General features: G+C 56.2%; 1 protein-coding gene across 9 annotated transcripts; it reads left to right on the top strand.

Moving 5' to 3' along the window:
* Nucleotides 1-1,813: 1,813 nt before the first annotated feature.
* KATNB1 (katanin regulatory subunit B1) lies at nt 1,814-23,424 on the top strand. Of its 9 annotated transcripts, XM_063612673.1 has the most exons (21): nt 1,861-1,952; nt 3,048-3,352; nt 3,453-3,491; nt 8,052-8,182; nt 10,770-10,887; nt 17,017-17,117; nt 17,447-17,488; nt 17,827-17,910; nt 18,126-18,241; nt 18,714-18,785; nt 18,963-19,113; nt 19,257-19,447; nt 19,569-19,699; nt 20,125-20,184; nt 21,113-21,180; nt 21,304-21,423; nt 21,530-21,679; nt 21,982-22,109; nt 22,184-22,258; nt 22,537-22,653; nt 22,995-23,424. In XM_063612673.1, exons 4-21 carry the CDS (start codon nt 8,180-8,182, stop codon nt 23,125-23,127), a joined length of 1,860 nt encoding a protein of 619 aa, XP_063468743.1. In that variant the 5' UTR covers nt 1,861-1,952; nt 3,048-3,352; nt 3,453-3,491; nt 8,052-8,179; the 3' UTR covers nt 23,128-23,424. The 9 variants fall into 9 exon arrangements, with proteins under 9 accessions (XP_055154013.1, XP_063468742.1, XP_055154018.1 ...); XM_055298038.2 differs by lacking the exon at nt 3,453-3,491 and having other exon boundaries at nt 1,814-2,187; XM_063612672.1 differs by lacking the exon at nt 3,453-3,491 and having other exon boundaries at nt 1,821-1,952; nt 22,033-22,109.
* Nucleotides 23,425-23,958: the final 534 nt, after the last annotated feature.

Here is a 23,958-nt window from a genome sequence, read left to right as displayed (position 1 = left end):
GAGTACAGCGGCCCCATCCCGGCTCACCGCAACCTCTGCTTCCCAGTTTCAAGTGATTCTCCTGCCTCAGCCTCCCGAGTAGCTGGGATTATAGGCACGCGCGCCACCACGCCCGGCTAATTTTTGTATTTTTTGTAGACACGGGGTTTCACCATGTTGGCCAGGTTGGTCTCGGACTCCTGACCTCAGGTGATCCGCCTGCCTTGGCCTCCCAAAGTGCTGGGATTGCAGGCGTGAGCCACTGCGCCTGGCCAAGGGCCTTATTTTTAAGAGATACATGCTCAGTATTTGGTGTTGGGGTGAAATGTCATCTCTACAATTTTCAAATGGTTCTGAAAAAGACACACAGACAAAGCAAATATGGCAAACTGTTAACAAGTGCTGGAATCTACGTGGTATCATTATATTGTCTTTTCAAGTTTTCTCTATTTAGTTTTTTTTATAATACAAAACTTAAGGGGAACCGCAGGCTAGACAGTTTTGATCCGATGTTATTCTGCTAATCTTTTAAAGGTGTCTTGCGGTGACTCACGCCTGTAATCCCAGCACTTTGGGAGGCTGAGGCGGGTGGATCACCTAAGGTCAGCAGTTCAAGACCAGCCTGGCCAAAATGGAGAAACCCCGTCTCTACTAAAAATATAAAAACTAGCCTTAGCCAGGCGTGGTGGCGGGCGCCTGTGGTTCCAGCTACCCAGGAGGCTTTAGCAGGAGAATCGTTTGAACCCAGAAGGCAGAGTGGGGACTCCCCCACGCTTTGGCTTTCAGAACAAGGGTTCGAATTCTGGGGCTATTACTTTCTGACCGTGTGGTTTTTTGCAAGCATCTTAACTCGGGCCTCAGTTTCCTCATCTGTAAATGGGAACAGGAATTCCTACCCCTTAGGGTTGTACGGGACGTTATGTGAGCCCAAGGAGCCCTGACCTGCGGTGAGAGGCTGGAGGCCGAAAGGCGACGTTCGAGGGGCTCTGGGTGCCTGGGACAACCTCTGGGCAACAGGAAGAGGCGGCTGCGGGGCCAAGTCCCTCCTAAGCGGCCACGCGAGGGGCCCTGAGTCGAGAAAGGTTACAGCGCTTCCCAGAGCCCACCCCGCCCAACGTGTCACAAATAAAGCTGGCCCTTCTCCGATTCCCTGATTGCAGCCACTCAGGGAGCAGCCCCTTGCCCATGCATCCATTAGCCGAGGCGGTGGCTGCGTGTGCAGTGCTACAGGGCTCAGCGCCTGCCTCGGCTCCGGAATCAGGCTGTTTCCTTCTAGACCTCTCGTGGGGGATTTAAGCCGGAGTCCGGGTCAAAGAACAGGGACAAAGTCCTCCTGCCACGGGGAACCATCTGCAGGCAAACGGAAGAATGGGGAGCTTCCACAAAATGCCGACTAAGGCCTCCTTAGGTTTTGCCCCACTCCAAGATGGAAGGCCCGAGGCTTCACACTGCCCCCGAAGTCCCCTTCCCATTGGCTATCTTGGAATTGGGTTTTCCAATAATGCGGGCGCTGATTGGTCAATCCAGGACGGTTGCTCAAGCCATTGGCGCAGCCGCCATTGGAGGGCGGCTCTCAAAGGTTTTCAGACACAAATTAGGTTCGAGGGAGGAAACGGAGAGGAAAGGGAAAACTTGAGACGGAGGCGGGACTAAGGAAACGGCAGCTTGCATTGGTTTATTAGAGGCCAAGGGGCGGCTCTTGAACGCTCCTTCCTCTTGATTAGTCCGATTTAGGAAAAGAGGGCGGGTGCTGAGAAAAGCGGCAGAAGCGCCTGCTTCCATTGGTCAGTCCTGGCAGGAGGCGGAGCACCCGCCGCAGCTGATTGGTGCGGGAGGAAAGGTGGGCGGGGCTCTGAGCCGGAGGTTTTGTTGTGAGGGTCGGTTGTCAAGCAGCGGCCAATCAGGGCAGGGGATGGAGGCAAGTGGGGGTCGCGCCTGGAGCGGAGCCTCGGCCTCCGGAGCCGCAGCTGCAGGTGGAGTGGGCTAGGGGAAGAGGTGGCGAGCGGACGGTGGCCCCTGGACTGGGCCGAGCCAGGCGGGGCTGGCCGGGCTTGCGGGCAGAGAGCTCTGAGCGTGGGGAGGCTAGAGCCGGTACTCCGCAAGCAGAGGGACCTGCTCCCGCCCCCGGACGAGAGGGGTCGGGGTGGAGGCCGGAGGGGGCAAAACCAGGGAGGCCGGAAGCAGAGCTGGGGGTCTGCAGAAGGACAGGTAATGAATAGGGAGAAGAAAAGTAGGAGAATGAATGAATGGGGACCCCGGGAGCATATGGGAAGGGGCAGTAACGGGACTCTGGCGAGGCAGGGGCCACGTGAGGGAGCTCGGGAGACAGGATGTGCATGAGTGGGAGACTCAGGGGGCAGGGAGAAAAGGGGATGTGAACGGAGGAGTAGAGAGGCAGACCCGGGGACCCAGGAGAAAGGGGACGGAGGGGAGCGGGCTCATGGGAAAGAGGTGAAGTGGCTGTGGGAAGGAGGTGGGAGGCTCCATGAGGTGGCCTTTTCGAGTTGAGGAGTCATAGCCACTCACGCCCAGACCGGAGGCCTAGTTCCTAGCTCTGTCCTTGGGAATCGCAGGGAGCAGGAGCGGTTCCCTTGCCAAGAGCTGGGGAATTGGACCATCAGGGTCGTCTTCGAGATTCTTTCCAGGGAGGACTTAAGTGGCCGTCCCTGGGATGCCTTTCCTAGGCCCATAAGCTTAGCTTCTGACTCCGCTCTCCCACATCCCATACGTCAGACAAAAACAACGACTCCCAGGAAATCTATGTGAATTGCAGACACGTGGTCTTCTCCGCCCCACTGCGGCTGCTGCACTTTAGGCAGCCAGCATCCCGGAACAGAGCTGCAGCTCATTATCCTGGCCTCTGGGAGGAGTTTCTTTTTCCTTATGTTCCAAATCACCCCACCTGAGGTGCCCCCTCTGCAGATTCCCAAACCTAATTTGCAGTGCAGCTTCTGACTCTGGTGGTTTTGGTGGGTGTCAGTCTTTATTCAAGTGGCCTTGGTGATCCAGGGAGCAATAGCTCTTACCAAGCATTTTCTAACATGACGTCACCTCTGTTTGTATTGCAGCCCTGTATTGAGCTGAGATGGCTCGAGCCTAACATTCCATGATCCAGGATCGTGACAGATGTGCACAGGCTGCTGCTGTTGCTGCTGTGGGTAATTTGGAACCACGAGGCACCCCAGGGCCAGAAGAAGAGGCATTCTGTCTGCCTGGATGTGTGGGAACTCTCTGCCAACTTGATTGGTGGATCTGGGGGGGATCCACCCCCACCCCACGAGGAAAGCACAGTTTATTTTGTGGGTGGGGCTTCAGGTGCCAGCCAGCTGAAGGATGGCCACCCCTGTGGTCACCAAGACAGCCTGGAAGTTGCGTGAGTGGTTTTCATTTTTCTTTATCACCCCATTTATTCTATTAGCGGCTTGTTGCTGGGAGGCCTGAACCCACAGCTTTGTTTCCTGTTCTTGGCACAGGAGGAGACTCCTAGACTTTGGAGTAAGATAGACCATGATGTAAGTCATGACTGTGGCACTTCTTAGCTGGGTGACACTGGGCAGGTGACTTAACCTCTCTGAGGCTGTTTTCTTATCTGTACAATGAGATGATGCCTGCATTCCGTGGTTGCTGTGAAATTCAAGTGACAGGATGAACCCATCCTAAAGCACTTAGCACAGCATTTCCAGTTAGGCTGACAGTGGGGTGAGAAATCCTGAAAGATGTTCACAGCATTCTCAGACATCTCACAAGTCAAACTTCCCCAGTCAGATAAAAGCATCTTGGGCCTGGGATGGGGGAAGGAGTGGGAGCGAGGAGGGGCGGGCAGAGGGATGCAGACAGGGCTTAGACTGCAACTGATGGGCACTGCCCACTCCCACCATTGCGCTATACAAGTGGTTCTAGACTCTTTCATCTGAAGACTTCATACTCTTAACAATTATTGAGGACCCCAGAGTGCTTTTGTTTGTTGGAATTACATATTTGTCAATATTTACCATGTTAGAAGTTAATACTGAGACATTTCAAACAAGAGTATATAATCAAATAGGCCTCTAGTGATGTTCTGGGAAACTCCACCATATGCTTGTGAGCAAATGAGAGTGCAAAAGGCAGATGCCATCTTAGTGTTATTGTGAAAATCCTTTTGTCTTCTTAGACCCCTGGAAAGGATCTTGAGGATCCCAAGCATCCCCAGATCATATTTTGAGAATTCCCCTACACATTGGCACCTCAGTGGGCCCTGCCCCACCTGTTGTAACTGGTTGGCATAGCTTTTGTGTGCTCCACCTGGTCACTGCCTGCTGCCAGCTGTCCCTGGGCTGGTTTTCAGGAGCTGGGACAAGACTCCACACTTTTTTTTTTTTTTTTGAGACAGAGTCTCACTGTCGCCCAGGCTGGAGTACAGTGGTGCGATCTCAGCTCACTGCAACTTCTGCCTCCCGGGTTCATGCGATTCTCGTGCCTCAGCCTCCCGAGTAGCTGGGATCACAGGCACCTGCCACCACGCCTGGCTAATTTTTGTATTTTTAGTAGAGACGGGGTTTCACCATGTTGGCCAGGCTGGTCTCGAACTCCTGACCTCAGGTGATCCACCTGCCTTGGCCTCCCAAAGTGCTCAGATGACAGGCGTGAGCTACCACGCCTGGCCAAGACTCCACACTTTTTAACCATGAATTTAACTGTAAGACTCTGGGCAAAGCTCTTTGCAGGGCCTCTGTTTCTTTGTTTGTAAAGTGAGAAGTTTGGGCCATTTTCATGTTGTTCCCCAAAGCTCTAGGGCTCTGGCAGAACCCTGTTATGGTTCCCCAAGGAGGGCACACTTTGGTTAGAGTGGCTTTGTAATTATTGGGATTATGTATTCATCCCTTTGACAGCTGGCCTTTCCCCAGAGCTAGGCACTGGGGAGCCACTGGGGGACAAAGTAGTCAAGGTCTCTGTACAGTGGGAGCTCAGAGCCTGGGGAGAGCAACAGGCAGGAACTGGATAACCGTATCCCTCTGTGTCTCCTCTAGTTGCAAGCTGGTGCCTGTGCTTTGAATCAGTTAGCTGGGGGTTGGGGGTAGGGATGGGGTGGGAATGCTGCAGGCTGCATGAACAGCAAGTGCAAAGGCCCTGAGGCAGGAGGCTCAGTGTATTGGAACGACTCAAGAGAGGCCATGGGCGGTGGCACAGCAGCAGGAGGAACGTGGGGCCGCATGGACCTAGTGAGTTCGCAGGACCCCCGCCCTCCTGAGGCTGCCGTGCTTTATCATAAAGGCAAGGCCAAGCCATCAGTGTGTGCGAGCAGGAAGTAATGAGATCAGGCGTATTGGGCATCTGCTGCTGCTGCTGGTCATGTGCACGGTGGTGTCCATGGGAATCAACTCTGAAGAGCCCGGGGCCACATGACCTCTGGCTCCTTGTGGCTCCAGAGTCTGGTGAGGATCAGAGGTGCGTGGCCCACATGAGGTCGTTGAAACCTCGTACTTTGTATCTTGCATTTGGGATGCTGATCCTCAGCCCCTCTGGCCACGTCGCACCGTGTTCCCCAGCTTTGGCTGGATGTGGGGCCCAGGTTGTACTCACAGAGCTTGGCCTGCCAGTAGACACTGAGGATTTTTATCTTTTATTTTTGGTATGAAAATCAAGTATTCTGGGCCGGTCGCGGTGGCTTAATGCCTGTAATCCCAGCACTTTGGGAGACCGAGGCGGGCGGATCATGAGTTCAGGAGATCGAGACCATCCTGGTTAACATGGTGAAAGCCTGTCTCTACTAAAAATACAAAAAATTAGCCAGGCAACGTGGCGGGCGCCTGTAGTCCCAGCTACTCGAGAGGCTGAGACAGGAGAATGGCATGAACCTGGAAGGCGGAGCTTACAATGAGCTGAGATCCTGCCGCTGCACTCCAGTCTGGGCAACAGAGCAAGACTCCATCTCAAAAAAAAAACAAAAAAGAAAAAATCAAATATTCGGCCTGGGCTGTTGGTTGCTGAAGGAGGAGCTCTTGGGGTGGTGCCCTGTGCCTCCTTTGCAGGTGCCTGTGCTGTGTCCCTGCCCCTCTGCCCTCTGTGGGCTCCAGTCAGTCCCTGGTCAGGCTGCTTAGAGGGGAGTGATGTGGGCTCCTCCAGAAGGACCCAACTTCTAAATCCTTCTCACCCCAAAGTCTGCAGTTTTGCCAGCTCAGTGTCTCACCCCCACCACCATCTGATCATACTAGGGCATATTTCGTGAAAGGCCTAGAACAGGCACCCAGGAAATACTGATATTGTGAATGAATGCTCCTGACTCCAGGGGCAGCAGTCCTGAGGCCCAGTGAGGTGGGGCCCAGCCAGACACTTTCCCTGGGAGGAGTGAGGGCGGGGGGACAGACAGAGCCCTCCAGGTAGGCCAGGGGGAGTGAGCAGTGCCTCCACGGAGAGGACACCAGGCTTGGGCACAATGCCAGGGAGAAGGTGCTTTGCCCTCTTTCTGGGTCGGACGGAAACTCTTGAACAGACACGTTTGTGGCTGGAATTCCCCAGGTTTCTGTCCCGACAGTGTCCAGAAGACAGAAGGCTCTCGTCAAGATGGGGCTACAGTGGGGCCCAGCTCCCTGGGATCCCCATGGCGAGCTCCCCAGTGCCCTGGCCCAGGTTTGGGCCCACAGGGAACCCTCGCCCTTGCTGGCGCTGCTGCCCGTGCCGGCTCTGCCCCGGCCGGCCCAGGAGGCAGGGTGTCATCAGTGAGATTGAGCCTGCAACTTGTCCCCTGGGTATTCCTGGTGGCCCCTTGGAGCCCGGCTTTCTGGCAAGCAGCTTCCCTGGGCCTAGTTTCCCAACGTCCTTGTGGTCTGAAGTCCGCAGCAGAGACACCCAGGCAGGGTGGAGTCGGAGCTGGGGTGCAGGAGGGGCCTCTGTGGAGCGCCGTGGCTGCAACACCCTTTTCCTTGGCATCACCCACGCTGGCCTTCCGGGTGCCTCAGGGCGTCAGCACCTTGGGGTTTTCCCCTGGCCTGTGTGGGGAGAACTGTCTTTTTTCTCCCTTCTTTCCAGGAGGAGCTCATGCAGGGATGGGCTCTGAGGCCCGGGCCGCCTCTTGGTTCCCTGCCTGTGCTTTGCTCCCTGAGGAGCCCTCTGAGGCTCGTGTCTGCCATCTCCACTGACCAGGCCAAGGCCTTGGGCTGTCTGCACGGCCTCCTCCTCTGTGTGGTCAGCCCTCACCCCCACCCCAGCTGCTCAGTCTGTTGCCTCCTGCCCTCTCCTCATGAAGCCCACCCTCTGGTGCCTGCCCGGGCCCCCATGCCCACTCTCTCATGGTGCCTAGCCCCGAGCCTGCCCTATGTCACGGAGCCCTCGCCTGCAACTAAGCAGCACGTAGGCACGTTCTGAGGAAGTCCTCGGCATCAGGTGTGAGCAGACACCATGGGCATCCTCACTTTCCAGATGAGGAGCCAGGCCCTCAGAGGACAAGTGACCTAGTAGCCAAGGCCACGCAATAGCAGATCGCAGACCTCAGACCAGAACCTGATCCGTGATTGTGAATCTGAGCCGAAGCCCTGTGCAGGCTCACCTGGGGCAGCTTGTCTACAGGTGACTTCAGTTGTTCTTAAAGTGTGTTCTCCAAAGCGGGGTTTGTATGTACACACAAGCAGCAGCTGAGAGGTGTGTAGGCAGTGCATGGGTCAATTTTTTTTTTATTTTAATAATTGTTTTTCTTTTTGTATCACAGAAAGAGTATCATGAGTATATCAAACTTGTAATTTCATGGACATTGCTTAAGACCAAGCTAATAAAAATAGCAAGTCAATTTTAAAAATTGAGTATAACTAGTCAATATTACCAGGTGATGTGCAGAAACAGGAAGAAAATTGTGAAGTCTAAAGGTAGGAAGGACAGGCATGATGAAAGTTGAGAAACAGTGATTTCTGTCTCAGGCCCATGCCCTGCCCTGTCTGCTGGTCCTGCAGCTCATGGTGGGCACCAAAGGGGGAGCTGAAGGAGGCAGATCCTTCCACTGGGCTTCAGGTTCCGAAGCGGGTAGCCGAGCAGGGTCACCCCTCCTTCACAAGGCCCCATCGGGCCGCCCTGATGGCCTCTCCCTCTCCTTCCCTGTGTAGAAGAGATCGTCGCGCATGCCAGCAATGTGTCCTCACTGGTGCTGGGCAAAGCCTCCGGGCGGCTGCTGGCTACAGGTGGGGATGACTGCCGCGTCAACCTGTGGTCCATCAACAAGCCCAACTGCATCATGGTGAGTCCCGGCAGCCAGCAGTGGGTCAGGACAAGGGCCTGGGGAGGGGACGGGGACAGGGATTGGAGGCTGAAGAGTGAGCAGCTTCTCAGACTCTCTTGAGCCCAGGGCCCCCTATCTGCTGGGGCCCAGCCCAGGGGTGGAGGGGGCGTGGTGGGGACACCATCAGTGCTTTCCCCAGCTGTCTGCTCAGTGAGGCCCAGGACAGCCCAGCATGGCTGGGACAGTGGCCAGCCCTCAGTAGCGAGGGAGTCACCTGCCTGTGGTACTATTAAGAACTCCAGGCAGGCTGCATGAGAAGATTAAAATAAGCCCCGGGCCTGTGGTTGAGCCAAAAGACTTGTACCCCTCCCCTCCCACCTGCCCATCTGCCTGCCTGGCAGCGACATGTGGGCGTTTATTTTAATTCATTCCCAGCCTTCATTCCCCAATGAGGATTTGAGGGGACCTGGCTGTAGCTGGTTAGGGAGGTAGTTCTTAAGTAGCATCTCCCCACTATTTATGCAGCTATATGTTTAATGCTGGAAACTTTAATGTTTAATGTTTTCCAAATAGGAGCGCATAAAGGAAAAAACACAAAATTAACTACATATAGTTCTGTTATCTAAAGGCTACCACAGTTGGTGTTTTGGTGTGAGTCCTTCTAGATGCTGAGACAGATACACATACGTGTACATGCACGTAAGTGCACACTTGTACATGCATGTACACATGTATACACACAAATACACAAGCACACACACGTAAATAAAAATACACTGCCACTCTTGTGCAGCCTGGTTTTTAAAAATAACAGTGTTGTAAGGATTTGCCTGTGTCAACAAGTATTCTTTTACAACATAATTTTGAATGGCTTAATGGTGTTCCATTGTAGGGATGAGCTGTAATTAGCTTAGCCACACCCTGTTATCAGCATGGAGGTTGTTTCCGGCTTTCTTTTTGGCTCCGCTAAAGTACCCTGTGGTGAACATCCTCAGCCACCTAGATCCTTGAGCAGATCCGTGATCACTGCATTCAATCCAGGGGTGTGTGCTTTTGTTAAAGCTTTCAAAACAGATTGCCAAATTGCCCTCCAGAAATCATTTTACATTCTCACCAGCAGCATCGGAACCTGCCCTTTCCTCCCTGCCCCAACCCCCATCCCTTGCCAACCAGAGAGTATCATTGTTTTGACTCTTGGTGAAATAAAGATAAAGAGGAATAGGCCGGGCACAGTGGCTCACGCCTGTAATCCCAGCACTTTGGGAGGCTGAGGTGGGTGGATCACCTGTCAGGAGTTTGAGACCAACCTGGCCAGCATGGTGAAATCCTGTCTCTACTAAAACCACAAAAATTAGCCGGGCTTGGTGGTGGGTGCCTGTAGTCCCAGCTACTCAGGAGGCTGAGGCAAGAGAATCGCTTGAACCTGGGAGATGGAGGTTGCAGTAAGCCGAGATTGTGCCACTGCACTCCAGCCTGGGTGACAGAATGAGATTCCATCTCAAAAAAAAAGAAAAATAATATGGCAAAGGATGAATTTCTTAGTAGAAACTTAATCACCTCAGTGTTTTTCTGAGATCCAGGGGGAGAACTGAGATCCACCCCAGCCTCAGCAAGGGTGCCAGGGGTCAGTAAAGATGAATTGAAATGTTTTGTTTTACTTTGTTTTTAGGGTTCAAATGTGTTTTCTACCCCCATGAAATGCCAAAGTAGTAGCATACACAAGATGAAAAAGCATCACCAATGACTGACCAAAAATAGGACATGCCACGACCCCCAGAGAAACGGGGCCAACCATCTGGGGCCTGGCCTGCAGGCTTGTCTTAGAACGCCAGGTGCAGCTGTCAGGCCCCAGCCGGCCTCGCCCAGGGCCACTGCCCTGGCTCACACGCACCAGCCTCCCAGGCCTCGCAGTGCCTCCAGCCTGCCGGGGTCTCTCTCCCCTTGGGCTTTCTGTGCATGCTCTCCCCCTGCAGGCCGTCCACTTGGATTTATTTTTGTTTATTTTTGAGTATGGGATACACTTATTCTGTTCAACATCCAAAAGATAGAGGATCCATAGTGAAAAGTCTTCCACCCTCCTCCAACCCCCACAGCTCTCTCCTTTCCATGGGGATGGGCAGTCAGGGAGAGCCAGGGGTTCTAGAGGTACGAGATGTGTGCCCAAGACTAGGTAGGCCTTGGTTCTGCTGTGGCTTTCCTCGCTGAGGGGCTTGCGTGGGGCAGAGTGAAGATGGGAACAAAGCAGGGGCAGGGTTGCTTAACTTAGGGCTGAAGGGACAGCATCCCTTTATCTTGGCCAGTCACTCCCCTCCAAGGGGCCCAGGGCCATTTCTGCAGGTGACACCCATGTCAGAAGCATAGCAGGGAGGAGGGAGGTGGTCGGGGGATGACTGGGGTTTGGCCACTCTTAGCCCTGGGAGCTGAGGCCGAGAGGAGTAGGTGCTCAGAAAGGGCCTACAGGAGGGCTAGGCTGTGGCCCCCATGGGGCGCCCCCTCCTGCCTTAGCCACTTCTTGCTGAAGCCTTTCCGGGGGACCTGGAATTCAGGGCGGCAACTGCAGGGGTCTGTCCAGCAGTGCACTGAAGCTGCTGCTCTCTCTCCACAGAGCCTGACGGGCCACACGTCCCCAGTGGAGAGCGTCCGCCTCAACACCCCCGAGGAGCTCATCGTGGCTGGCTCCCAGTCGGGCTCCATCCGTGTCTGGGACCTGGAAGCTGCCAAAAGTAGGCCTCCGAGCTTGCCTCCTGTGCACGCACACCTGCCTTAGTCTTCAGGCTCTGCAGTTGTGCTGCTTCCTCCAGGAAGCCTGCCTGGACTAGGTTGGCTGCTTTGCTCCTGGAGCACTAACCGGGCAGTGTGGCACCCACTCCACCCCCATTAGCCTGGCATTGACATGCACTGCTGCCTCGTGTGGGTGGGGGGATGTGTGGGTGTGTGTGTGTGTGTGTGTTTGGATGTATGTGTGTTTGGATGTGTGTCTGCGTGCACATTGTGTGTGTGTGTGTGTGTGTGTGTGTGTGTGTGTGTGTGTGTGTGTGTATTTAGAACCTAGAGGGATGTCACATGCCGCCAGGGGCCCTGCAGGTCACATGAATGAGGTGGCTGTGTGGGACAGCCATGAAGAACCGGGGAGCTTGTACCCCGACTCCAGGTGGTCCCCACTCTGCCTTGGCTCCCTGGTGCCATTAGAGGCAGCCTGGAATGGCCAGATCTGTTTGCTTGTGCTCTGTTTTAATTTAGTTTTCATCTGTATGGAAGTTGTACATAGCCTAAAATTTAAAACCTCAAATACCAGTATTTCTACAATTAATTTCAATGGAAAGAGGAAACTTCTGCCCCACTCCTTCCCATTCTCCAAGAGCCTAAACTTTCTGTGCTTTTGTCTGTGCTTTACTGATCACCTCCACCTTTCTAGACCACATGGTCATACTACAGTTTCTTTCTTTTCTTATTTAAAAAACATTGTGGCCAGGCGCAGTGGCTCACGCCTGTAATCCCACTACTTTGGGAGGCCAAGGCAGGCGGATCACCTGAGGTTGGGAGTTCGAGACCAGCCTGACCAACATGGAGAAATCCCATCTCTACCAAAAATACAAAATTAGCCGGGTGTGGTGGCACATGTCTGTAATCCCAGCTACTTGGGAGGCTGAGGCAGGAGAATCACCTGAACCCGGGAGGTGGGGGTTCTGGTGAGCCAAGATCAAGCCATTGCACTATAGCCTGGGCAACAAGAGCGAAATTCCATCTCAAAAAAAAAAGTAAACACATTAGTTATTCTCTTCCTACTGTAGAGGATGAGAATTTAGCTCTCTCTCGGCACCACCCCCGGCCCCATGGCTCGTTTTTCTCCTCCCACCCTCCCAGTAGCACCATTTCAATAGGCAGTGTTTATATTGTAAGGAGGCATAAGTGTCATTTACCACTGACTATTTCTTTTTAATAACTTGGTTTCCCTGGAGTTAATAATGGTTCTTTTTTTTTTTTTTAATCTATGTGTTTTCTATGTCCATATTACTCATTCATCCCCAAATTCTCTGCCAGAAGAGTAAAGCTCCTTCTGTTTCTTTGAAACCCATCCCATAATCCAGGCGCCTTTTCTCAGAGCCTCTCCTCTGGTCCTAGTGGCCTGCAGCCCAGCTGTCATCCTGGGCCTCTGTTTTTCTTCTCTGGGGAATTCTGTCCGTCTGCTGTTCCTGGTCCCATGCTGTCACCTTTCTTGGTTTTCTCCCTCTTTTTGATGGAGCACATGCTTTTGTAACTTTCTGAGAAAGGGTGCTGGGAAGGCATAGTTTTGGAGAACTTCCATGGCTGAAAATGACTTTCTGCTATCCCCATCATTTGCTTTTGTGTTTGTTTTATGAGTTTGAGTATATAGAGTTCTATGTTGGCAATAAAATATCGCCCTCAGAATTTGGAAGGTGCAGCTCTTCTGCCTTTTAGGTCCTAGGGTTGCTGTTGGGAGGGGCCAGTGTTGTTCTGATCCCAGATCCTTCACAGGGGACTGGCTTCATTCCATGTTCTGTCTGTTCCTTCCTCTCTCTCTCTCTCTGCTTTCCTCTCTCTCTTTGTCTCTGCAGGCTTTTAGGGTCTTTGTCCCAGTGTTCCGGTGTGGTGAGCCTTGGGGTGGGTCTGCTTCCACCCTGTGCTAGGTTGTCACTGGTTTCTTGCGGTTGTGGTCTGGAAACTCATGCCCTCAGTTCTGGGGCTGAGCGGAGAGTCTCGCCCACTGCTCCTGTGCTGTGCCTCGGTGTCTTAGCAGGTGGTGCCAGCTCTATGGATTTTTCAAGAGAGGCTGGAAATCTGGAAATTCATGTGGAATCCACCCATTTAAAAATGTTGACAGCTCATTCAACATTTGTTTCAGAACACCATGCAGGCCAGCACTGTGAGGTCCAAATAAGACCTGTTTGCCTGATGCTTTTCTTTTTTTTTCTTTTTTTTTTGAGACAGAGTGTCACGCTGTCACCCAGGCTGGAGTGCAGTGGTGTAATCTCAGCTCACTGCAACCTCTGTCTCCCAGGTTTAAGCGATTCTCCTGCCTCAGCCTCCTGAGTAGCTGGGACTACAGGCACGGACCACCATGTCCTGCTAATTTTTGTATTTTTAGTAGAGACGGGGTTTCTCCATGTTGGCCAGGCTGGTCTTGAACTCCTGACCTCAGGTGATCCGCCCGCTTCAGCCTCCCAAAGTGCTGGGATTACAGGCATAAGCCACCATGCCTGGCCTGCCTGATGCTTTTTGATAGCCCTGGTTGGATCATCCCGCATGCCAGGCAGGAGGCCGCCTACCTGAAGCCCTGGAGAGGAAGCGGCAACATGGATTTTGCCGAGGCTGCTTTTTCCAGAAGAGAGCCCCTCTGGCCTGGCTGAGACTTCAAGATTCTTCTGGGCCTCTCCTTGGTTCATGCTCTATGTTGGCGGCAGGGCAGCAGCCATGAGCCACACATGCACAGTGGCAAGGTTCCCTTTGCTCAGAAACAGTGGGCTTCCTGTGTAGGTAGTACTCAACAGAGATGCACCCAGCCTCTTCACTAATGCTTGCCTACTCAGTGATGGTCAGTTTAAGAACAGAAGAGCCCCAGGACCTCTTTGATGACAAACAGGACTGCAGGCTTTGTGTCTCGGCACGTGATCGCACTGCCTGGCCACACCAAGGCATGCTGTGTTTGGTGTCGCTGAACTCAAGCGGGCCAGGGAGGAGGGAGTCCAGGATGGCTGGGCTCTCATGGAGAAGGTGGGAAGGCTCAGGCAGAAGGCGGGCAGCTCCCTGGACCTGAATCCCAGCGCGTGGGCACCAGCCATTCAGTATTCACTGAAGAACAAGAGACAGAAGGGAGAAGCCGAGGGCACCATGCCCCCTGTCCAGGCTTTCTCAGCCACAATTGTTTTGCTCATAAGGGAAATGTGAGGAATTCCTTGAGGTGGCTGAGAAATGAAAACTGAAGACTGCTGGATTCCTGGGCCCTGGATGGCCAGGGCTGGCTGCTCCACATGGAGCTCATTACGAACCCTCCACCCTCGGAGAACCCAATTCAGTACTCAGGTGGGCCCAGGATCTGGATTTTAATAAGCTTCCAGGTGATTCTGATGGACAGCCAGGTTGACAGATGGGCAAACAGGCCCATGGAGAGCACTGAGCTTAGGAAAGCCCTGGTAGCTGCAGGTAGCAGAGCCTTGGACTTGAATCCCTGCGTCAGTATTCCCATCCCAGTGCTGTCTGTTCTGCCATTGGATGGAAGAGAAACTTGCCAACAGCACAGCAGGTAGGGCTAAGACCTCCGGCCCCCCTCCACATTGCTTCGCCAGAGCGCAGGTGTCAGTGACAGACAGGCAAATTGAGGCCCCAGGTGTAGAAAGGTTCCAAAGAGAGCTGCTTTGCGGGCATGGTGGCTCACACCTGTAATCTCAGCACTTTGGGAGGCCAAGGCAGGAGGATCACTTGAGGCCATGAGTTTAAGACTAACCTGGGCAACAAAAGGAGACACCTATCTCTATTTTTTTTTTTTTTTTTTTAAAAGGAGAGAGAGAGAGCTGCCTCTCATATCGGTTGCCTTGAAAGGCCACCCATCACTGGAGGGTTCAGATGTAGGCTGAGGAGGTGCTCAGCTGGGAGGCCTTGGGGGTTCCTGTGTGGGGCAGACAGACCCCGGAGGCCCCTCCACTCTGCAGTTCCTAGATCCCATGATTGAATGTGGGCATCAGAGGCCTTCTTGGGACAGAAGAGCAAGGGCAGGAGTCAGGCCGGAAGAATGTGGTCCTGCCTGCTTTCCACAGCACAGCCAGAGGGCAAGGGTGGCTCAGTGCAGGGGATCCCACAGGAGGGCAGCCGGCGCTTCATGCAGCCAGCCCACACAGGGTGGGACTCCGCCACATCGTCTCTGGGCAGGGCAGGATTTTGGAAGCCTTGCTGTGGGATCCAAGCTGAGTGGGCTGGGAGCGGGTGTGGACTGGAGCAAGAGCCAGCGTGGCCTCCTTGGCCAGGAGGCAATGCCCAGCCCCCAGCAGCACCTGATAGCTACACGGAGCAAGGGGGGACAGCTGCAGAGACTCTGGTGCAGGTGAATTGGATATGCATTCAACAAACTCCAGAGGGATGTGAAAGTATCCAGACCCAGCTCCAGCACCAGACAGGGCCAGCTGCAGAGGGGCACTGAGGCCTGGGGAGGAGGAGAGAAGGCCCAGCTTGCGGGACAGCCAAGAGCAGAAGGCAGGCCTTGTGCAGGAAGAAATGTGAACGGGACTAATTACGACTGGCATTTATTGAGCACTTACCATGTGCAGAGCCCGTGCTAAGCACTTTATGTCTGTTTACGCCATTCTGTGACCCAACATGAGGCCCAGAGACAGTAAGTGATTGGCCAGGGTCACACCACCAGTGAGGAGCGGAGCCAAGGCTGATCCCAGTATTGTCTGATGCCAGAGCCCACATCCTGACTTTGGGGGTAGAGAAGATCATACAGTAGAGTTCATTTAATTCACCTAGTGCTTGGATCTCGACTCTGCAGTAAAGTGTTATATATGGAATCTTGAATACCTCCTCTGGCAGAGAGCTCACTACCTCACAAGGCACCCTATTGCACCTTGCCTCAAAACTAAGAATGGCTGGACTCCCACATTTCCTGGCCCTGGCACTTGGGATGGTCAGTTTCATTCAGATAGTGAATTATGAATCTTTCCAAAAGCAGGAAACATGAGACAAATTTGAGTGGTGCTGGAGGACACCCTGAAACACACAAGGTTTGCCTCTAGGCTGGGCTGCTCCTGGCCATGGAGATGCCTGCAAAACCTTAAAGGAAAGGATGGGAGATGTGGTTCCTAGGGCAGTGGGAGGCGATCAGGCCCCACCCCGGGAGTTCTTTGGTCCTTGCGTGTCCTCCCTGTGTCCTCTCAGTTCTCACTGCTCCTCGGTGTGTCCTCACAGCCACCCTCAAGATCCCTTGGACCGAGGTCATCCAAGAAGACTGGTGTGTGTACCAGGGCCACCCCAGCCATGCCCTCCACTTGCCCTCCTTAGGGCCTTTGCCCATCACCTCCATCTACCTACCAGAACATCCGTCATCCTCCACTCACTGACATCTACTCAAATACCACCTCCTCCATAAAGCCTTCCTGGATTTATCTTTGCAACCAAGCAGTTTCTCTCCCAGCTTGAACCTCTCCTGGTCTGTCTCTCTCCTTGCACTGTCTTGGGTGGGGTTCAGTGCCCTGCAAACCATAAGCTCTACACCCATGGGGCCCTGAACTGAGTGTGGTGGTTCCCTGGCTCTGCTTCCGCTGGAACACAGTCTGTGGGGAGAGTGCGGTACAATTTCTGCAGACTTGAGGTAACACAGGGCTGTCATCTCTCAAGAGAAATATAGGAAAATTAGTTGTCGGTGGGACGCGGTGGCTCACACCTGTAATACCAGCACTTTGGGAGGCCAAGGCAGGTGGATCACTTGAGGTCAGGAGACCAGCCCAGCCAACATGGTGAAACCCTGTCTCTACCAAAAATATAAAAAAATTAGCCGGGTGTGGTGGCACATGCTTGTAATCCCAGCTACTTGGGAGGCTGAGGCAGGAGAATTGCTTGAATCCGGGAGGCCTCTAGAGGTTGCAGTGAGCCGAGATCACGCCATTGCACTCCAGCCTGGGCGACAGAGCAAGACTCCTTCTCAAAAAAAAGAAAAGAAAATTCGTTGTTAGGGTGGTGGGACCCTTGATTGTTTCCTCCTGTTTTAAAAATATGTGTTATTGTTCTATTTTTCTGTGCAGCTAATCCAAAAGCGCACACACAAATGCCCACAGCAGCCCTTCCTCTGCCAGCCTTCTCATTTGCCTCTTAGCCACTGTCTCTGCTTTCCTTCTTGTTAGTTCTTCGTACACTCATGGGACACAAAGCCAATATCTGCAGCCTGGATTTCCACCCGTACGGCGAGTTTGTAGCCTCTGGTTCCCAGGACACAAACATCAAGGTGAGAGGCTGGTCCGTGCCCCATGTCTCCTGCTGAGCCTGTGGCAGGACCAGCCCGGCCCGGTCCTCAGTGTTGGATGCCTGCTGAGGGGACCTCTTCCCTTTCTGCAGCCACATCCGCACCATCCTAGGGAAAGTGGGTGGCAGGCATCTGCCAGACGCTTCTGCTCAGAATGCCAGCTTTAGTGAGCAGTTTCTATGGTTGTCTCCATGGGGAATAACTACCTAGAGAAGGCTGGGCCCTGCCGTCTGCTCACGACCGCACACCTTCCTCCAGTCGTGGCTCTGACCTCTCCTGACTCTGCCCCTCTGCTTCTCTCTGCCCCACAGCTCTGGGACATCAGGAGGAAAGGCTGTGTCTTCCGATACAGGGTAAGGATGCGCTCTGTCAGTAACTCCATGAGCACCTTGTGGGCATTGAGTGTGGCGTGGTGCCCAGACCCCAGCAGGGGGTGGAGGGGACGGCTGTCCCACATGGGTGATAACATAAAACATGGATCTGGAGCCGAGCAGGAGCGCCATGGGCGGCCCACCTGGATCCCGTGGCTCTCCATGAATCCCCTAGAGCCACATTCATCAAACTGCTCCAAGCAGAACCAGGCGGGTAACCGGTGTCATTAGATGGAAGGGGTCCCATAGGAGTGAGGAGGCCGGGAGAGGTCTGTTGGGCCCAGGATCCCAGGGTGAGCTCATGCTGTGTCCTCCCTCAGGGGCACAGCCAGGCTGTGCGATGTCTCCGGTTCAGCCCCGATGGGAAGTGGTTGGCGTCGGCTGCAGATGACCACACCGTGAAGGTAGCTCCCGGCCTGACCTGGGCCCAGGGGCTGGGGGCTGGGGTCTGCTGATCACACCAGGCTGCGTCCTCACCTCCCTCCTGATTGGGCTCACATGTCCCAAGCCTATCCCGAGTGGAAGGTAGCTTGTGGATAAAGAACTTGGCCTGGATTAGAGGGAGGGTGGGCAGCCAAGATGCCTGGTCGCCCTGACCTCCTCCCTGCCCTGCCTCCAGCTCTGGGATCTCACTGCCGGCAAGATGATGTCTGAGTTCCCTGGTCACACGGGGCCCGTCAACGTGGTCGAGTTTCACCCCAATGAGTACCTGCTGGCCTCTGGCAGCTCTGACAGGTGAGGAGGAGCGAGGCGAGTTGCTCGTGACTGCTATCCTGCACCACCTTGTCCTCTGTGCGTGTCTCTACTGCCGGTCTATCACTGTCTGGGGTGTCATACATCTGATGATCCTGTGTGGACTGAATTGGATTTCAGCCGAGCCAGGACTGGACCCTGGTCCATCTCCCAGGGACTCTGGTTCCCTGGCCCCAGTGTCCCAGGTCTGTGGCTTCATGGGCAGGTTGGGACCCAAGGCATCTAGTGGGGCCCCATAGGGCAGGGAGGCTCGTGGCTGTAGGGGCCAACCCTGGGGCCAGGGCCATCGGGCCCAGCCTCCCCCTTGCAAAGTCAGGGCCAGCTCTGCCCCAGATGTTGCTCCTGGTGGCCCTGCCCTGGGGGAGAGGTTTCTAGAGAGAAGCTGGCTTCCCAGAGGCATGTGGAGGCCAGGATGAGGGATAGGCTTCGCAGCACAGCCTGGCTGCCTTTGCAGGACAATCCGTTTCTGGGACCTGGAGAAGTTCCAGGTGGTGAGCTGCATCGAAGGGGAGCCTGGGCCTGTCAGGTACGCAGGCTACAGGGTGGGCGGCCCAGCGCTCCTCCCTGGCAATGGGGCGTGGCTGTGGGTGGGCCTTTCCCATCTCTGCTGCTGCGCCCTCCCTGCCCTGGGCCCTCTGGATTCCTCGGGGTGGGGACAAGGCTGGGTGCCACAGGACCCATGGCCATCTCTCGCCTGGCCCAGGAGCGTCCTCTTCAACCCAGACGGCTGCTGCCTGTACAGTGGCTGCCAGGACTCACTGCGTGTCTACGGCTGGGAACCTGAGCGGTGCTTTGATGTGGTCCTCGTCAACTGGGGCAAGGTGGCCGACCTGGCCATCTGCAATGACCAGTTGGTGAGAGAGCCATGGCACCCACCGCCCCTCACTCCCACAGGGCCACCCGCCTCCCTCCAGCCCAGGCCCCTCCTCCTACCCCCACACTGGGGCTGGGATTTTGCCCCCTCGGCTTGCAGTCCCAGCCTCTCTGCTTCCTGCAGATAGGTGTGGCCTTCTCCCAGAGCAACGTCTCCTCCTACGTGGTGGATCTGACTCGTGTCACCAGGACTGGCACGGTGGCCCCGGACCCTGTGCAGGACCACCGGCCCCTGGCACAGCCACCGCCCAACCCCAGCGCCCCCCTCCGGCGCATCTATGAGCGGCCCAGCACAACCTGCAGCAAGCCTCAGAGGTGAGGGCCTGGAGGGCCTTCGGGGGCCCAGGAGAGGGCCTGTCATAGGGGAAGCCTCAGAGTTCCAGCCCTGGGCCTCACAGGGCACCTGCTTCCGTTGGGCTTGGCCTCACGCCCCCAGGGTGAAGCAGAACTCAGAGAGCGAGCGCCGCAGCCCCAGCAGTGAGGATGACCGGGACGAGCGCGAGTCCCGCGCAGAGATCCAGAACGCCGAGGACTACAACGAGATCTTCCAGCCCAAGAACAGCATCAGTGAGGCCGGGCTCCCGCCCCCAGCCCAGCGTCCCCATCGGTGAAAGGGAGGCTGGAGGTCCTTCCAGGGTGACCTGCTGTGGCTCCGCATCCCTTTAACTTCCTCCTAACCCACGCCTGGGCTCCACGCCCTGTCCTCAACGTTCCCTGGGCCTCGCCAGGCCGTACTCTGATGGAACTGAGAGGGGGTCCTGGGCACTCCCCAGCAGTGGCCCAGCAGCTGCTCAGTGTCCCAGTCCCTGCCCTGCCAGGGACAAGTGGGCTGGGAGGGGCAGGACTGAGGGTTCCCGGGACCAGGAGCAGGGTCCACAGTCTGCAGCCGCGTGCCTGGGAGCCACCCTCCATCCCCCGTACTCTGACAGGGCCCTGGGTCCCAGGTGGCCTGGCCAGGACCGCTCACAGCCAGGGACTTCTTTCCTCTGCAGGTCGGACGCCACCCCGGAGAAGTGAGCCCTTCCCTGCACCCCCAGAGGATGGTGAGTTGGGTGAGCCTGGTTTCCCCAAGGTCTCTGATGCCCCCCATCCCTCATCTTCTCTTCCTGTGAGCCCTCCCAACAAGCCCCTTCCCTGGACCCTCCCCTCTCAGGACACGACCCACAGCCTCTCCCGCTGGGTCTCTGCCCTCTGTCTGTTATGTGCCAGGTCCCTGCAAGACTGACAGTGCCCCCCTAGAAGCCCGTGCCCTGGTGTGTGGGGGACAGACATAGACACCACCACACGGGGGGAGCTGCCAGGGGCACTCGGGCTGTGGAGGATGGAAAGGAGTCACTGGGGGCCCACCTTAGATGGAGTCTGCTGTAGATGGGATGATCGGGAGGCCCTCAGGAGGCCCATTGCCTGCCGAGGCCTGGGGGCCGGTGAGAAGAGGGAGAGAGAAGCGCTTCTGGCAGGAAGGGAGCTGAGAGGAGGGGAGCTGGGGTGAGTCCCAGCAAGAGGTCAGGCCCACAAGGCCTCAGCTGGGGGTTTGGATTAAGAAGGGAGAAAACATGATCTGCATTGTGGTTAGAGAAGGGGCAGGCATGGGGCCACCTGTCCTACAGGGTACCCCTGCCCCCCCCTCAGGGACCGCTTGCCATCGGTCCTGGGTTTCCTAGGAGCCTCCACTTCCATCTTGCCAGTCAGTCATCCCAGCCCCTCCACATACACGCCAGTGAAGGGACAGGATGGCCACATCCTAGAGCCCCCTGGGTCCCACCCACAGGCAGACCTAAGGTTGAGTTGGGGGAGAGGGAGGAGGCAGGTCCAGGCCTGCCCCCAGGTCCTCTGGAACACCCACGCTGTTGGCCGGCGGCCTCCCCCATGCTCCTGCTCCATCCCCCCATTGCAGATGCTGCCCAGAGTCCCGCCCTGAGCCCTGCCCTTCTTGCCAGGCCCTTCTGGCCGGACATAGTCATCTTTTCCTTTTGCCTCCAGACGCAGCCACAGCAAAGGAGGCAGCAAAGCCCAGCCCTGCCATGGATGTGCAGTTCCCGGTGCCAAACGTATGTCCAGGGAGGGAGTATGGTGTGGGGCCTAGAGAGGGTCCTGACCCAGGGTTGGGGGTCCCTCGAGAGGCAGAGAGGGAGGCCCCAGGCTGGCACCCACTGAGCTTCACACTCTTTCAGCTGGAGGTCCTGCCCCGGCCCCCTGTGGTTGCTTCCACACCTGCACCCAAGGCTGAGCCTGCCATCATCCCTGCCACCCGGAACGAGCCCATCGGGCTGAAGGCCTCCGACTTCCTGCCCGTGAGTGGGAGCCCAGCTCGAGGCATGGGTGGAGGTCTGTGGGTGGAGGGGAGAGCTTTGCTGCCGGCTCCTCCCATGCCAGCATCTGAGTGCCCATCCCACGCAGGCCGTGAAGATCCCCCAGCAGGCCGAGCTGGTGGATGAGGATGCCATGTCACAGATCCGCAAAGGCCATGACACCATGTGTGTAGTGCTCACCAGCCGCCACAAGAACCTGGACACCGTGCGGGCTGTGTGGACCACGGGTGACATCAAGGCAAGTGCCCACCCTTGCCCAGGGCCTTGTCTCGCCCCCCTGCCCCTGCCTGTCCCTGCCACCTGCCTGCCCGGGCTTGGGGCAGAACAAGAAGAGGCCACCCATGGGGGACAGTGTGGGATAGGCCGTCCCTGACGTCACACCATCTGTTTCCCCCATCATCATCATCACAGACTGCCATTTAGTGAGCAGCTGTTTACATGCCTGGCCTTACACTCATTGCATTAGTTGCAGTGCTGAACACCCACGGCCCCATCAGCACACCCACATTCACGTTCGTGCCCCCACCCTCACCCTCACAGGGCCACACTGTCCCCCACTGCCCCACCCCTGACGGTGCTCTGTTTGCACAGACGTCGGTGGACTCTGCTGTGGCCATCAACGACCTGTCGGTGGTGGTGGACCTCCTGAACATCGTCAACCAGAAAGCGTAAGTGGCTGCCAAGGGGGAGTGGGCGGAGGGGCAGGGCTGGGCTGATGGCAGCATGTCCTGGCCTCTCCTAGCTCCCTGTGGAAGCTGGACCTGTGCACCACAGTCCTGCCACAGATTGAGAAGCTTCTGCAGAGCAAGTATGAGAGGTGCGTGCGGGGAAGCCATGCCTGCCTCAAGCAGGGGGAGGGGAGAGGTAAGAAGCCTCCTCCAGAACCATGGGAAGGACCCCCAAGAGCCTGGGTGTTCCTGTGAGCTGGCTGTGAAGCATTGCTGCCCCTCAACAGCCTGGAGGTGGGAGTGGAAACAGGCGTGTGTGTGTGTGTGTGTGTGTCTGTTTCTGCCCTCTCCTCCTTTGTTCCTTGCTGTTTATCTTTCTGTCTGTGGCCCTGGGTCCATCTGTGACGTCATCCATCTCCCCCTAAAGCTACGTCCAGACGGGCTGCACCTCCCTGAAGCTGATCCTGCAGCGATTTCTGCCCCTCATCACAGACATGCTGGCGGCCCCACCCTCCGTGGGTGTGGATATCAGCAGGGAGGAGAGGTGAGGGCAGCGCATGTGTTGGGGACAGGGGTGCCACAACAGGTGAGGGGACAAAGGCCTGGAGGCCCGGGCCCCTCTTACTGACAGTCCTGCTGGGACAGAGTACAGAGGAGGCGTTGGTCTGGGGCCATGGCTCAGGGCGTGGGTGGGCTTAGCCAGAGCTGGGTTCCTCCATGGCCTGGCTGTGCCCACAATCCCTGGCAGGGCCTGGGTGGTTCACCTCTGGGCCTCTGCCTTCCCTTGGGAGGAAGGGCTGGAGCAGTTAGGACAGCAAAGGCCCTGGGGTTGGGGGGTGGTGGTGGTGGTGCCAGCTGGCCCCTCAGGCCCTGCCCTCTCTACAGGCTGCACAAGTGCCGGCTCTGCTACAAGCAGCTCAAGAGCATCAGCGGCCTGGTCAAGAGCAAGTCAGGCCTCAGTGGCCGCCATGGCAGTACCTTCCGCGAGCTGCACCTGCTCATGGCCAGTCTGGACTGAGGAACGCAGTGGGCAGGGGCGCTCGGCAGCCCACAGGGCCTGGCCTCAGCCCCCACTCCTGTTCCTTGTGCACCCACTGGCCCATGAGCCTCTGCCTGGCCTCTGCCGCTGTCCTGTGGCCATCCTGGAGGAGGTGACGCTGGTCCCTGGCCACCTCTACAGCCCTGAACTCTGCGACAACTCTCTCCAGCAATAGCTGCCCAGCTTTGCCCAACTGTTGCTTCTTGGGGCAGCGAACTGAGCCCTGGGGCTGCTGCTGTAATTTATAAGGCAAGTTTTATTAAATTTGTAACTATTCCCAGGTTTCCTTGTGGGGAATGTTTTCTGCTGGCCACAGGGCTCCCCAGGCCCAGGAGTGCCTGCCCCATGGTTTGAGATGAGGCCACACCCGCTCCAAGCCCTGGGGTGAGGCTCCGGGCCGTGTGGCCAGCAGGGGGCAGCAGAGAATCAGGCCTGTGGGACAGCACCAGTTCAGCCACTTCAGACTGGGAAGGAAGGGGAGGTGGCAACCACCCTTCCACCACTGGGTGTTGAGGTTAGGGGTGGCCCCCACCAGCCCGTTCCACCCCACCTCAGCTACACTCAAGCTGTCTTATGGACACCCCCAGGACACCTCCAGGGGCAGGACTAGAAGGGCACCTGCCCCTTCCTCTGAGCAGGGCTCTGATCAGCTGTCATTCCCTGCTGGAGCCCCCAGCACTGGCTGGTGGGAAAGGGCCCCCCCACCCCGCTCCGTGGTCACTGCGACAGGTGGGCCCCCTCCTGCTCCCAAGGCAGAGACCAGGTACAGCCCCGCCCCGGGGTGGTCAGGGTCCTCGGCACTGGAGGAAG

This window comes from Symphalangus syndactylus, chromosome 11 (genome assembly GCF_028878055.3).
Source record: "Symphalangus syndactylus isolate Jambi chromosome 11, NHGRI_mSymSyn1-v2.1_pri, whole genome shotgun sequence".
Taxonomy (NCBI): domain Eukaryota; kingdom Metazoa; phylum Chordata; class Mammalia; order Primates; family Hylobatidae; genus Symphalangus; species Symphalangus syndactylus.
Note: the sequence above shows the minus strand (reverse complement) of the source record. Positions and strands in the feature narration are given on the sequence as shown.

Bases quoted from the DNA above. Each gene is read 5' to 3' on its own strand.
- KATNB1 (XM_055298038.2), top strand. From the start codon at position 3,313: ATGGCCACCCCTGTGGTCACCAAGACAGCCTGGAAGTTGC. The intron at 19,448-19,568 runs GTGAGGGCCTGG...TCACGCCCCCAG, and splicing joins ACCTGCAGCAAGCCTCAGAG to GGTGAAGCAGAACTCAGAGA. The intron at 20,185-21,112 runs GTGAGCCTGGTT...TTTTGCCTCCAG, and splicing joins CCCAGAGGATGGTGAGTTGG to ACGCAGCCACAGCAAAGGAG.